General features: G+C 37.2%; 1 protein-coding gene and 1 pseudogene across 2 annotated transcripts; one reads left to right on the top strand and one right to left on the bottom strand.

Annotated features, from left to right (window-relative positions):
• Positions 1-291: 291 nt before the first annotated feature.
• Positions 292-900, top strand: LOC125173607 (securin-like; annotated as a pseudogene).
• A 2,174-nt stretch (positions 901-3,074) lies between these two features.
• GCG (glucagon) lies at positions 3,075-12,894 on the bottom strand. 2 transcript variants are annotated; one of them, XM_047872911.1, is made up of 6 exons: positions 12,824-12,894; positions 9,459-9,559; positions 7,562-7,723; positions 5,546-5,683; positions 4,037-4,180; positions 3,075-3,364 (listed from the first exon to the last, which is right to left on the bottom strand). In XM_047872911.1, exons 2-6 carry the CDS (start codon positions 9,548-9,550, stop codon positions 3,358-3,360), a joined length of 543 nt encoding a protein of 180 aa, XP_047728867.1. In that variant the 5' UTR covers positions 9,551-9,559; positions 12,824-12,894; the 3' UTR covers positions 3,075-3,357. The 2 variants fall into 2 exon arrangements, with proteins under 2 accessions (XP_047728867.1, XP_047728869.1); XM_047872913.1 differs by lacking the exon at positions 3,075-3,364 and having other exon boundaries at positions 4,033-4,180.
• Between the last annotated feature and the right edge of the window lie 1,523 nt (positions 12,895-14,417).

The following is a 14,417-nucleotide window of genomic DNA, read 5'->3' as shown; positions in this document are numbered from 1 at the left end:
GTCTCTCTCTCTCTCTCTCTACATATATATATGTATATATATATATATATATGTATATATATATGTATATATATATATATATATATTTAGAGCTTTTGTGGGGCTTTTGGTGGAGCTTTTGAATGTGAATTAAGTGAGGTCACTGTCAAGTTAAAATGTACTGCTTTATCTATAAGATGGTTTTATGTAAGCTTAGAGCAACCACAAAGCAAAAATCTAGAGAAGATTCACAAAAGATAAAGAAAGGGGAATCAAAAGCAGAAAAAGAGGCTGAGCCTTGCTTAATCCAGAATGGCTGCTATGATCTTTGTTGTTAAGGAAAAATGGTGATCCAGGTACCTGTGTAGCACCTAAGGATGGGGTAAAGCTAGAATCTGGACTTCAAGCCAGAGCCTTCAATGGGAGATCTCAGGTTTCAATGCCACGTGTTGGCAAAATGTTTGGTGCTCCACCAACCTTATCTAATGCTTCCAGAAAGGCTTTGAGAACTGTTAACATAACTACAGAAAAGTCAGTAAAGACTAATGGAGCCCTCAAACAGAAATAGACAAAGTTCCCTGTGAAACAGATGACTGGGAAGACTGTTAAAGCAAAAAGTTCCATTCCTGCCTTGAGTGATGCTGATCTAGAAATAGAAAAATTCTTTCCTTTATATCCTCTAGTCTTCAAGAGTTTTGACCTGCTTGAGGAATATGAAATGGCATACCTCCTCTTGAAGAGAATGCTTCCCATGAGCCTGGATGAGAAGTGGAAGCTTGAAAAACTATTACATGTGGCTGCCTTTCCCCTCAAAAAATGCCCTCTTAACTCTGGAAGTATAATCTGCTGTGGTCTCCTTCAAGCATTCTGGGGGCCTTGGATGTTGAATTGCCACCTGCTTGCTATGACTTAAATATTTAAGTTTCTTAGCACTTTATAGTTTGTGGGTATGTATGTTTTTATGTTAATAAAACCATTGTTTAACAGAAAAAAAAAAAACCATGTAAAATCACCAATTAACAAAGGGAAGCAGAAACAGAGGAAAAAAACAATTGGATTATAAAACAGCCAGAAAACAATGAATAAGATGGCATTCCATATCAATAATTACTCTAGGGGCGCCTGGGTGGATCAGTTGGTGAAGCATCTGACTTTGGCTCAGGTCATAATCTCACAGTTTGTGAGTTCGAATCCCATGTCAGGCTCTGTGCTGACAGCTCAGAGCTTGGAGCCTGCTTCAGATTCTGTGTCTCCCTCTCTCTCTGCCCCTCTCCTGCTCGTGTTCTCTTTCTCTCTCAAAATTAAATGAACATTTAAAAAAATTACTCTAAATGTGAATGGATTGAATTCACCAATCAAAAGGCCTGGAGTAGTTGAATGGATTAAAAACCATGACCTAACTATATGTTGCCTATAAAAGATTCACTTTAGCTTAAAGGACACACATAGGCAGCTCAAACTGATGGGATGGAAAAAGATATTCCATACAAGTGGAATCCAAAAGAAAGTAGGGGTGGCTATATTTACATCCGACAAAATAGACTTTAAGCCAAAGCAGTAACAGAAAAGAGAAGGTCATTATATGTTGATAAAGGGGTCAATTCATCAAAAAGATATAACAGTCATAAATATAGACACACCCTACATAAGAGCACCTAAATATATTAGGCAAATACTAACATATCTAAAGGCAGAAATGGATAACAATATAATCATAGTCGTAGTAGGGGACTGTAACACCCAAGTTTCAACAATGGACAGATTATCCAAACCAATAACCAACTAGGAAATGTTGAACTTGAACCATACATTAGACTAAATTAACCTAACAGACATTTCTAGAACATTCCACCCAACAGCAGCAGCATACACATTATTCTCAAGTGCATATAGAACACTTTCCAGAATAGACCATATGATAGGCCACAAAGCTGGTCTCACCAAATTTAAGAAGATAGAAGTCATACCAACTACCAACTATCTTTTCTTACCGCAGTGGTATGAAACTAGAAATCAACAAAGGAGACCTGAGAAGTTTCTAGGCACACATTCATGAACAACCAATAGATCAAAGAAGAAATCCAAAAGGAAATTTAAAAAAAAATATTGAAACAAATGAAAATGGAAACATAGCACACCAAAATACAGAGGATGTTGCAAAAGCAGGGGGAAGTTTAAAGTGATAAATGTGTATATTGAGAAAATCAAAAGATCTCAAACAACCTAACTTTACATCTCAAGATCTAGAAAAACAAGAACAATTAAGCCCAAAGTTAGCAGAAGGTAGGAAATAAAAAAGAACAGAGTGGAAATAAATGAAATATAGACCAGAAAAACAATAGCTTTTTTTTTTAAATAAACAAAATTGACTATGAGCATGTGACTCTTCAGGAGACAGCTGATACTTATCTCCAGATGAGATTTGTTTTGCAGGTTAATATTGCTTGATGATTTAATTTTTATTTATTTTTTTAAAAAAATTTTAAATGTTTTTATTTATTTTGAAGGAGCGAGAGAGAGCATGAGCGGGGGAGGAGCAGAGAGAGAGGGAGACCCAGAATTCGAAGCAGGCTCCAGGCTCTAAGCTGTCAGCACAGAGCCTGATGCGGAGCCTGATGCGGAGCCAGAACTCATGGAAAGCGAGATCATGACCTGAGCCAAAGCCAGACGCTCAACCAACTGAACCACCCAGGCGCCCCAACTGATGATTTAATTTTTAAAGATAAGCCAGAAATCAATACGTTTATATATTTTTTCAGGGTTGCCCACAAAGCACGGTGCAGCCATTCAAATCGTGAAGCCATGTCTGGGCACCAGATTTGGCTCATGGGCTATGAGCTTAGGAAGAAGGGGTGTTTGGAAGGAATGGGGTCATGAAGAAGAGAGAAGGCAGACAATGGTAAAGAAGCTTGAAAATTTTATTTATCTACCATTTATATATTGAAAGCAGAGCATTTTTATGACAAATGTTTCAAGAAGGAATTTCTCTTTCCAGTTTCACCACTGTGGCTACTAGTCCTTCCCTTATCTTATCATTACAATGCAGATATGTTGTGATTGAAATAATTTATATGTACAAATTACATCACAGAAAAGTAATTTCATTGCTAAATGTAAGCAGGTTAGGGTACTTCATCCAAAATAAGAAAAGGAGAGAATTCTGCACTTCCACATTTTAAAGCTGGTATTTTAACAACTCTTTGACCATGGTTTATTCCATTTACAATCTTTGGTCACACAATATTAAAAGAAAAGTTATTTATTGGCATGCAAAGCAATATGGCTTCAGGATACATCTCTTAAATTTACAGAACTTAAAATTTCAAATATTCCATGTGGCTGGCAGGTGATGTGAAGTGATCTTGAACAGTGACATACTTACTTCCTAGAAATTAAAAAAAAAAAAGGTAGTGATTTAACAATAGCTATGACACTTAGATGACACTTAGTAGTTAAGTTATCCAGAAAATATTTCAGTGATTTACTTTGATAAAATTTGTTCATCAATCTTTTCATCTTATAAATCCCTTAGTCTTTTCAACTCTTCAAACATTTGCAGAGACGACTTATCCTAAAGTTCCCCTATGATGAAATATTAAGTTTATGAAAAATTATAAAAAGCAATTATAACCTATGAAAATAAGTGGTTAAGTTTTGGTGTTTAAACTTTTACTACTATGCTTATTACAGTAAGGACATAATACCATGTATACTGGTGTTTTCCTATGTGCTAAAATGTCACCATAAATAGCAATTTTTAATGTGACATTAATATGCAAATGCCTTAACATCTGCATGTTTCATTCATATCTGTGTTCCTAATGCCTTATCCCTTATTGACACTCAGGAAATGCTTTTTGCAATAGAGGGGTAAATGAATAAATCTTACTGATGAAAAGTGAGTATAATAATGTTTTCTTAAAGGATTCATAATTTCGATTATATACCAAGAGACTAAATAAAGACCCTCTTCCCCACACCGGGAACCACCTGTAGCCTGTATGATAATAGTTATGAAAGTTTTGATGGTGTTCAGAATTAACTAAAATGGTGTCACCTCTCAGTAATTTTGGTCTGAAGCAGCCAGTTTATAAAGTCCCGGGTGGCAAGATTGTCAAGAACTGTGTTCATCTCATCGGAGAAAGAGCCGTCGGCGTGTCTGCGGCGTAATTCTTCAACAATGGTGACTTCTTCTGGGAAACTGAAGGAATAAGGGCCAAATGAGTGGTTAAAGGTTTTAAGTAAGTGCTTATTGACTGCTTATCCCTGGTAGCATGTGTGAGGGTCACTGAGAAAACAGTAAGTTTCTATTTCCCAGGGTGGGGGGGGCGGGGGGGGAGGGGCCTGCTATGAAAAGCCTCACAGAAACCTGCATGTGGGCAAGGGAATGATTTAGGTAGGAAAAATCAGAGTTGGGAACTGAAACCAGACCTAAGGAGTAACTTCATGCCCTTCTCAATATTCCAGGCTGCTTTGAATATTTTAGTGTATTGGCAGCACAGATGTTATTACTGAGACTAATTCGTCTATAAATCAGAAAAACGTATGATGTCTTGTAAAACTAGTGATTGTCTGAACAGCCTGGCAAAGTACAGGATTAGCCGATTAAAGTTTAGTCCATATAACATTTCCTCTTTGAATGGTTTGCTCTAGCAGAAATTTTTGCAGTACATTAAAACACTACAAAATATCCTCAAGTGTAAGTGACTATTTTACCAATTAGTTTCATCGGTTTGATCATGTTTTAAGTCAGTAACAATACTAGTTTCCTTTTGCCTTAAGCTCTCTTTAAGGCTCAGTGAACTTGTTTTAAATCTCACTTAAGAAAAAAAAAGAGTTGAACATGAATTTCCTGCCTCTCATATTTCAAATGTCAATCAAAATGATCAGGAGAAAATGAGATGGTTCAGGAATCTGTTTGGTTGTGGTAAGTTCCAAGAAAGTCCCAAAAGGCTCTAGCTTCATTTTCAACTTTGACAATTTGGTGATTGTCTATATGACAGCCCTATTAAAAAAATGGGCATATTGTTAAATCTATGACTGTTCCCACGTATCTGTGCTTTGAGGGTCATTTCATTACACATCTTAAATTGTCTTCCTTTTAGTCTTCATCACATTTTTACCTGAATCCTGACACACACACACATATATATGATCCCATGTGTAAATATTTACAGTCGGACTTTCTGTTTTCAGCATTGTGTCTCCTTTTTCCTTAAACCTAGTTTTCCCAAGACAGTTCTCGTTTAAGCCGGTTGTCTTCGTACAGTTATCAAAAAAGCATTCTACTTGTTATCAAGAGTGTTCTGGATTGACAAATGAATGCCCTAATTACAATGCCACTCTAATAGAGAATAATAATTAATTACAAATATTATTAATCCTTGCTATCAAAAGTAAAACAGACTAGACTTTTGTAGACTGTCTCCCACCAATATGAGTTATTTCCTCACTTTGTGAGACTATACTAATTGCTTCTGTAATCCAGATCCATATATAGATAACTGTAGTCTAAGTTTTCAGCATCATGCAAAAAAAAATGTTAAATAAGAATGTACAGACTTACTCTCGCCTTCCCCGGCCTTTCACCAGCCAAGCAATGAATTCCTTGGCAGCTTGGCCTTCCAAATAAGAACTTACATCACTGGTAAAGGTCCCTTCAGCATGTCTCTCAAATTCATCATGACGTTTGGCAATGTTATTCCTGAACGAAATGTGAAAGTTAAGTTGAAGATCTGTCTCTTTAGCAATATGGTTCTCACCTTTAAACAGTGCAGCCTGGGGTTCAGGATCCTATGTAGAAGGGGCTGAGGGAGATTTGGGAGATGAGGGTAGCCGGGGGATCATCCTGAAGCTACATCAATTACCTGGAGTGAAGGATGATGGGACAGGGCTAGTAACAATGAAAGTGGGCTAAAGCCCCTCCACTCTATCGGCTTACTCATTTTCGGCTCCCCTGCTTGTCTGTGCCATTGATTATTAAAGCTGCATTCACTTCAGTCTCAATATAAGTGGGTTCTGCACCGTGCTGTGCTACTTGCAGATAAGGCGGCTGTTTGTTATTAGTCCACATGGGGTCAGAATTAATGCAATGCTTCTAGGGAAAGCCAAGGGCCATCTCAAAATCCAGCAAAAGGACCACAGGATAATGGACTAAAGGAAACGTGTGATGGGCCAGCAACGAGGAAAGCGAAGAAGAGGGCTCCATTTCACCCTCAAGCATGTGCAGAGTGCTCTGTGTAGGTGGGTGACGAGCCACCCTCAGTTTCCCTGATGTGTGTTACCCCAGAAGGTTTATCTGAAACACACAACAGAAACTGCCTAAGAAAATAATTGTCTCACATTAGTTTACCAAGTTGTGGCATTCTTTTTCTAGAAATGAGGACAGCTGTTTCCATTTTTTTTTTTCAAATTTCTGATTTTCCACATTTTACCAAAGGCCTCATCTCTAGTCCTTGGCAGGAACTTTTCCCAGTGTCTCTTCTGGCCATGACCATCATTTCTGTAGCTGTAACTTTCACTTAAGAACTTTTGGTCAATCGCTCTGTCTCTCCTGTTTCTCCTGTTGGCTTGTGTCTACTCTCTTGCTCTCCCTTCCTCTCTCCCTTCTCTTTTCTTTTTTTTAAATGTTTATTTCTTTTTATTTTTAAGAGAGAGAGAGCATGAGCAAGGAAGGGGCACAGAGAGAGGGAGAGAGAGAATCCCAAGCAGGCTCCGTGCTGTCAGCAAAGAGCCCAGTGTGGGGCTGGATCTCATGAACAATGAGATCATGACCCGAGCTGGATGCTTAAGCGACTGAGCCACCCAGGCACACCTCTATTCTATCCAGACAAATCTATGCCCTTTCCTGATTTTTAGATTCCTTTAGCTACTTTGTATGCATAACTCCCTTCCCCTTGTGGGCCATCCTCCAAAGAAATTGTGAAATTCCACCATCTCTGTGAAACCCTTGCAGATGATTTCCTCCAGTAGCCTAGATGTAGCAAAAAACCCAACACTGTCAAAGAAAATCCAACATTAAAATGTATGCCTTACGATAGGCTTGTGTTCTTATTTGCCTTCTTCTCTCTTTATGCTGTGCAGCTAGGCTGTAATTTTAAATGTGTATCTTGGATTGTATTCTACAAGAAAAAGACTGCATCTGTTTCCATTCCTTACCATGATTAACTTGGCTAGAGGATACTTTGAATGTGATCACAATCATGAGTTTGAACCCTACAAGGGAATGGTGAATTCTCTGTATCTTTTGGTCAGAAATTAGATTCCTAATCTTGCAGGTTAACAAAAGTCAACTTCTGATTTTAAAGGAAAATGGCCCAAGAAGGTAAATATTGCTAAGACCACGGGTGGGAATATAAAGTCTAAGTCCCATTGGAGGGTAGATAAGGGGACTGAAGGGGTGAGAGGGTGGGACGTTCAAGGAATAATACAAAGGACAGTATCACCAACCTTGAAAATCACCAAAATTGGAAGAGCCTATGTGCACTAACTGATGAACATGATTAAAAAAGTCAGGAGAAATTTTAGACATATTTATGTAATATATTTGTGTGCAAATTTTGGACTAGGTTCAGACTCTTACTTGTTCCTCTTGGTGTTCATCAACCACTGCACGAAATCCTGCGCACGCCTGGAATCCAGATACTTGCTATAGTCACTGGTGAATGTGCCTTGAGAATGGCGTTTGTCCTCAATCATCTGATCCGGATCATTGAGCGGGTCTGTCTGAGGAGCTGGGAATGATCTGTAAAGAACAGTGATGGGTACAACTAAATTTCTCCCCAAGAGTAGAATCACTTCAATAGTACCTCTCTACAAAATACTGCACCGTATGACGCTGGAAGGCAGGTGCCTTGAGTATTTCAGTGGGTAGTTCGGAGACACCTTGGCTTGCCATGGGAATTCCATAGTTGTATTGGAATTGAATACACTCTGATTCTGAATTCTAGTAATAGATTTTTTCACCTGGCTTCTTTTTTTCTGAAATGGGATTAAATAAATCTTTTTTCACTTAATTCATCTACTCATGATTGTGCTAATAATGACAGAAGAGATCAATGACTTGAATATTTTAAAAGAGTAAAAAATTCCACATCATTTGCTGGGCAGCAGATTTATGTTCTTAATTTTGTTTTGCATATATTCATATAAAAAAGTTTAGTTACCTGGGTATATGATAGCTAATGCTGGAAGAAAGACAAACATTCAAAGAAAGACAAAAGAGGTGTATAGGTGGCTCGGTTGATGAAGCATCAAACTCTTGATTTCAGCTCAGGTCATGATCTCATGGTTCATGGGTTTGAACCCCACATAGGGCTCTGTACTGACAGGGTAGAACCTGCTTGAGATGCTCTCTCTGCCCCTCCCCCTCTCATTCTCTCTCTCTCTCTCTCTCTCAAATAGATTAAAAACATTAAAAAAAAAGAAAGACAAGAAAAAGTGCACTTGATAATTTGAAACTGTATAGTGGATAGTACGCATGCTAGAAATCAACAGTTCATTGGCATGGTAAATATGGGGAAACATTCAATGTGATTAATACTCAGAAATAGAAATGAGATACTATTTTTACCTGTCAAATTAGTGAAGATTAAATACTGGGGAGGATAGTGTGAGAGAAGTATTTCTATACTGCTGATGGGAATGTGTTTGTGTGTGACTTTTCTGGAAAGCAAGTTGGCAAGATAATATAAAAAAATTAGACTCATTCAAAACCCTTTGACATAGTAATTCTACTACTAGAAATCTATCCTCAGAAAATAGTAAGAAATCTAGGGGGAAAATGTTATTTGCAGTATTCTTTGTGGGAAAATTTGAAGAATTCTTAAGTGTTCAATAAAGGAAGAATAGCTAAATAAATATTGTACATTTATGAGATGGAATAGAATGCAAGCATTAAAGGTCCTACATATAATAGGTATTTTTAATGATATAAGAAAAAACTAGCAACATAATGCTAAGAGAAAAAAAAACATCGTATCTGGAATACGTTTATACACCATACACGTAAGATACAGGAAAGTAATATACCAAATTTCAAAATTATTAACAGTTTTCTCTGAATAATGAAGTTTGAGCACTGAAAACAAAATTGTGTGTTTTTAAAATAGTTTCTATCATGAACACATATGACTTTTATAGCTAACAACTAGCCATTATTTTTAAAAAAGACACAAAGTTGGTATGAATCATTAGAATAATCTATTCTACAGTATGTAATGAATGTACAGATAGGATCAACTGAAGATTCGAAAGAGCTATAATTTACTGTGTAATAAATTTTCAACATTGCCCACCCCTTTGGGTATGAAACAGCACATACTCTGATCTATACTGCAGAAAAGCCTGTATCACAATGATACCTTGAACATTTGGAAAATGTGCAGAGTATTTTACTGAGACCTATTCACGAACCATAGTTTTAACAGGCTGTATTCTAACCATAATATCATGTTAGTTAAAGTCTAGAGATTTAATACCTGGATTTCTCCTCTGTGTCTTGAAGGGAACGTTGCCAGCTGCCTTGTACCAGCATTACAAACAATCCGGCCACAAAGTAAATGCTTTTCATTTTTGCTGCCTGTGGGAACACAGAGTCAGGGAGGGGGGTGTGCGGGTGGGGGGAGACAGGCAACCACATTTAAACCTGTCCAATTAGATTAGTTCAATTTTGACTAAGTAAATATTACAAATAGAAAGTATAAGCTAGTCATCAACTTTACTCTGATTATATTTCCTGCTTCATTTCAGATAGTAGATTATATTTTTCCCCAGATTTTGGGGGTGACAAAAAAGGATACAAAAGATATGTTCCACCCAATTAAAAAAAAAAAGCAATGTACCACCAACTAAGCTCTTTCATTAGTGTAGGACACTTGTGTTAATGATCAGAAAAGGCTCATTTCCAGACTTGAAATTAAAAATGTCCATGATAAACATTTAAAATATCTACTGTAGATGATATGCTACATATGGTTAGCCTGAATGGCACTTTATCCATAATGCCACCCCCTTCACTATCAGTCTGGCTTTCAATTAATAGTCCTTCACTTCCAAGCATTTACATTATACTGCATTTCAACCATCTTAAAGCAGCCTCAGGCTACAACTTGGCATACCAGCTGTCGGTTCAGATGTATTATTCATTTATATTTTAAATAGTGTAACTTGGTCTAGACTTTGTAATTATAAAGCGGCCAACAGATTTGAGGTATTTTAGGGTGCTTTGACCTGTTCTAAATTAAAGGGAAAAATCATTTTAAAGACAAGCAATTTGCAACAAAAACTAATGCTTCTGGCAACTTGAACAATCACAACCAAGAAACTAAGAGATCACTGTCATAAAGAAAATTAATGCTTGCTTCTGAAGTCTTGGAAGTCCCCAGGTTGTTTTATAATTGGACTTAGTCCAGGATACGTCATTCACCGCTACTGACACCCTAGGCTTGGTTGTGGGATACACCTGGTTGCTTGTCTTCGTATCTCAAGCAGATGCCCTGTGAAGCCATTGGATGCCAAGGACCTGATGATGCAGTGTGGACGGGATGGGGATCAATATGAATGTGAGCAGCATGACCCCACAGGGCACGCTTCTCTGTTTACCGAATGGAACCTTTGAGTCCAGTATTGGTCATGGACTTCTCTCTCCTACCTTTAAGACCGACCGTGTTTACTTTGAGAAGTGGGGATTTCAATCCATGTTTGATTATGCTTATCCGTAAATGATTTGAATGAGTACTTTTGGCAAATGGCATTTGGTTTGAAATAAGGATTTTATAAATATTAACATTTTAAACTATCAATCTTTTCTTGAACATCCTAGCCATATTTACTATCTGTCTTTGGCACTAAAACACACAGACTGTAGTACCTGCAGTGGTATTTTTTTTTCTTTGAAATACTGTCTTTTTAGATTAAGTGGTCAATTAGACAAAGTAACACATTAGGAATTACAGGTTCACCCTTCTTCATTCATCAGTATTAAGTTCCTTATCTGGCATTTCGCTCTGGGTCAGTTCATCTAGTTGGCAAACTTAGGAAACTTTGTCACCTACGCAAGTTGTGTCTTCTGATTATAATTCTCAATTGAAAATTCATGCTTTGGGGAATTTTTAAAAAAAATTATGGTGGCAAGCATTTCTTTTTAGGATTGCCCCACTGTTAAAAGTCAATGTAGTCCTAGGGGCGCCAGGGTGGCTCAGGTGGTTAAGTGTCTGACTCTTGATCTCAGCTCGTGTCATGATTTCAGGGTTCATGAGTTTCAGCCCTGCATTTAGGCTCTGTGCTGACAGTGAGGAACCTGCTTGGGAATTCTCTCTCTCTCTCCCTCTCTCTGCCCCTCTCCTGCTCATGTGTGCTCTCTCTCTCTCTCAGGATAAATAAACATTAAAAAATATTTTTAAAAAGCTGGTTTAGTCCTAAATAATTCCTTCTACGCAAAGATCCAAAAAATTTTACGATATTTTCTAGTATGTTTTACAGAGGCAGATTTAGAACAGGTGGGATTTTGCCACTGTGGGAACTGAAAGAGAAGCAACTGTAGGGAAGTGAGTATCTTCAGTCCTCTACAGTCAACAAAATGAGTTCTACTGAAAAAGGAACTGATTTTTAAGATGTCAGTTATTCATTTAGTGGAAGCCTATGGAATTGTGAACATTTGAAGAATCAGATTAATTGTTTGAATACCACTCCTGAGAAAGCAAATATTTACGTTATTTTAGCTCCACCTCCTGCTCAATAAGAGAAGAATTTTAATTACCCCCCTTTAGGCAGTCTAAGGAGAGAATCCACAGTTTTTTTAAAGAACCACATATTGCCATTCAAATTTAAAGGAAAATATGGTAACGATAGTATTCTCTGTGTAGAAAGCCTTTTAGAAAGATTAACCTTAGACCTAGATAAGGTGACATTATATCATATCCCTAAACATATTGGTGTTGTAGGCCAAATAAGTCCTTTTCAAACCGGTTGGCTCATTTCCTCTGCTAAGTCCTTCGTGCACATGGCAAAAACACACCCCTTGATCATTTTCTCCTTTGAGGATCTTTGTAAAATTGTTCTTTGTCCTTAAGAAGTTAAATGGGTACTTTAGAACATCTTGTTTTTTTCTGAAGAGACTTACTAAATTTCCTTTCAGGATGTGGACATTTTAGATATATTATTTATTATTATTGGTCTTCAATCCCTGGGAGGTAATTATTCATCAGTGGTTTACCTCAGTTCCATCCAAAGACTTCTTAATAACTGACTATATTTTTTTCTGCACCAAATATGCTATGTCTCATTTACAGTGAACTGATTTCACGGACGTTGATTTTTTGATAGACTTATCAGAAATTTGAATATTTGAAGGATAATGTTGACTCTGTTCTTTTGGAAAGCCATAAGTTTTCATTGGTAAGGAGCAATTGCTGTTATAGCTTCTCTAATGGACACATTTCTGCTGAATTTAAAAGGCGCCTTCTGTTCAAAGTAGTATATACATTTATCAAACCCTAGCAAAATATTTATTTTTCAAAATGTTAACCATTTACTTTTAAAATGCAGTCCTCATAACTGTTAAATCTTACAAGGGCATTGATTTGAATCTTTGTTTTTCTTTCTATTTTATATCTTTAAATTGAATTATTTATCCAATTCGCTTTTCAGCTTCATTATGTTGAAATAAATATATGTAAATGCGTTTTATATCACTTTTTCATCTCGATTCCGCCCCCTGTATTATGATTAATAAAGTATAAGATGAAAGAACAGCACTTAATTCATAATACTTTGCCCCATAAAAATACTTAACTGTACCCCAAACAAGATTTACAATCTTGCAATCACTCCCGGTTCGTCTTACCTTCTGACACTTGACTGGAACAGAGCAGGCGGAGAGAGAGCAAGCCCTCTTTTCGGAACTTTGGATGTGTGTGTCCTGAGCCCTGTACTTCTGCAGCACAGTGCACTGTATTTATATACTCTCAGCGTTGTTTAGACTCACAGATATTACGCTGACAGTATAAATTTCTCATCTGTAAATAATGAGTTTTTGTTACAAACGATTTCACTCGCCTACTCACTTTGCTCATCTGCATTCTAAGCTTATATTGGGTGGGACCTCGGAGACCAGGAAACTTTTTATTTACTCTCTTGCTTTTTTTTTTGTTGTTGGGAATGGAAAGGGCAGTTTGGAAATTCACCCTTCACCCTCACTCAGGCATGAAAATCACTTAAGTACTCTAAAGTGAATTTTGATGCCGAAGACAAAAAACCCATGAAATTACATAGACTATGGCTAACTAACCTCACTTTGAGCAGGGTCTCATTTGGGGGTCTCACAAGTCCTCCCGTTTGTTGTTTCATTATGATGCATTCATCTGAATGCAATAATCAGTTCATTCTATCATCTACCCAAGTAATAAATCATTTGCTCAACACATACTTAATCAGAATTTTCTCATCCCCACCCTACGAAATTTATTTGTACTATTTTCTAGAGGAATTTTTTTAAAATATCGATTAAGACCTAATGTGTCCTGTTGTGGAAAATTGGATTCAGGCAGAAAGGATACAGCAAAATGAGGATTAAACATCCAAGATAGGTAATGATAATAAGACAGGAACTAGTATTTCTTTTTTCTTCTAATGGATATGTAAAGACTAACTGTTGATGAGAGACCCGGACACTAATTCACAAAAGAGAAAATGTGAGGAAAACTGTTGAGATGAGATGCATATTGTCACATTTCCTGAGCTTTGTGACCCACCACTTAAGACTTTAAAGATATACAGGATTTAGCAGACATGAGTCTGGTCACTTTAGAGAAAGAGAGAAATGTGAAGTGACCTGGACAGGTGGCATGAGAACAGTGTCAGTGTAATTAGATTTTAGTCTGGCTGCTATCAACAAGTTGTGTGACTGTGGTCAAGTCACATCCTTTCTTTGTGCCTCAGCTTCCTCATTTGTAAATGAGAGGGTTGGTTAAATGACTGTTGTGAAATAAAAATGTGATTCCATATGACAAAAATCATTGCACCATTTCCTAGCTAGATTCCAATATTTGAACACCATCAAGTGCATGCCAAAGCTAATGACTTTTACCGAAGTAAATCGTGGAAGCAGCTGGAGAAACATTCCTGGGGAACTTAAACTGTTTGATCATGGTTTGGACCCACTATTTGATGTAAAGCCAGTTAAAGGCCACAGAGATCAGTTCTATGTGAAATTGGGAGACCTCAGGAAAGGGGTTTGTACTGGTGATTACCGATGGTATAAAGCCTTGCTAATCAAAGTGTGGTCCAAAAACCAGCATCACCTAGGAGCGAGCTGGCTAGAAATGCAGACTCTCAGGCCCAAGTCCAGACTTACCCAGTAAGAATTTGCATTTTGTCAAGATTCCCAGGCAATTAATATGCATATTAAAGTTTGAGAAGCTTGGTTGTATAAAATACCC

Source organism: Prionailurus viverrinus, chromosome C1 (assembly GCF_022837055.1).
Source record: "Prionailurus viverrinus isolate Anna chromosome C1, UM_Priviv_1.0, whole genome shotgun sequence".
Taxonomy (NCBI): Eukaryota; Metazoa; Chordata; class Mammalia; order Carnivora; family Felidae; genus Prionailurus; species Prionailurus viverrinus.
This window is presented reverse-complemented; position numbering and strand designations above follow the sequence as displayed.

Coding starts and splice junctions, on each gene's coding strand:
- GCG (XM_047872911.1), bottom strand. CDS start 9,550: ATGAAAAGCATTTACTTTGTGGCCGGATTGTTTGTAATGCTGGTACAA. Junction 5,684..7,561: donor ATGAACACCAAGAGGAACAA/GTAAGAGTCTGA, acceptor CATTTCGTTCAG/GAATAACATTGCCAAACGTC. Junction 4,181..5,545: donor AAAGGCCGGGGAAGGCGAGA/GTAAGTCTGTAC, acceptor TTATTCCTTCAG/TTTCCCAGAAGAAGTCACCA.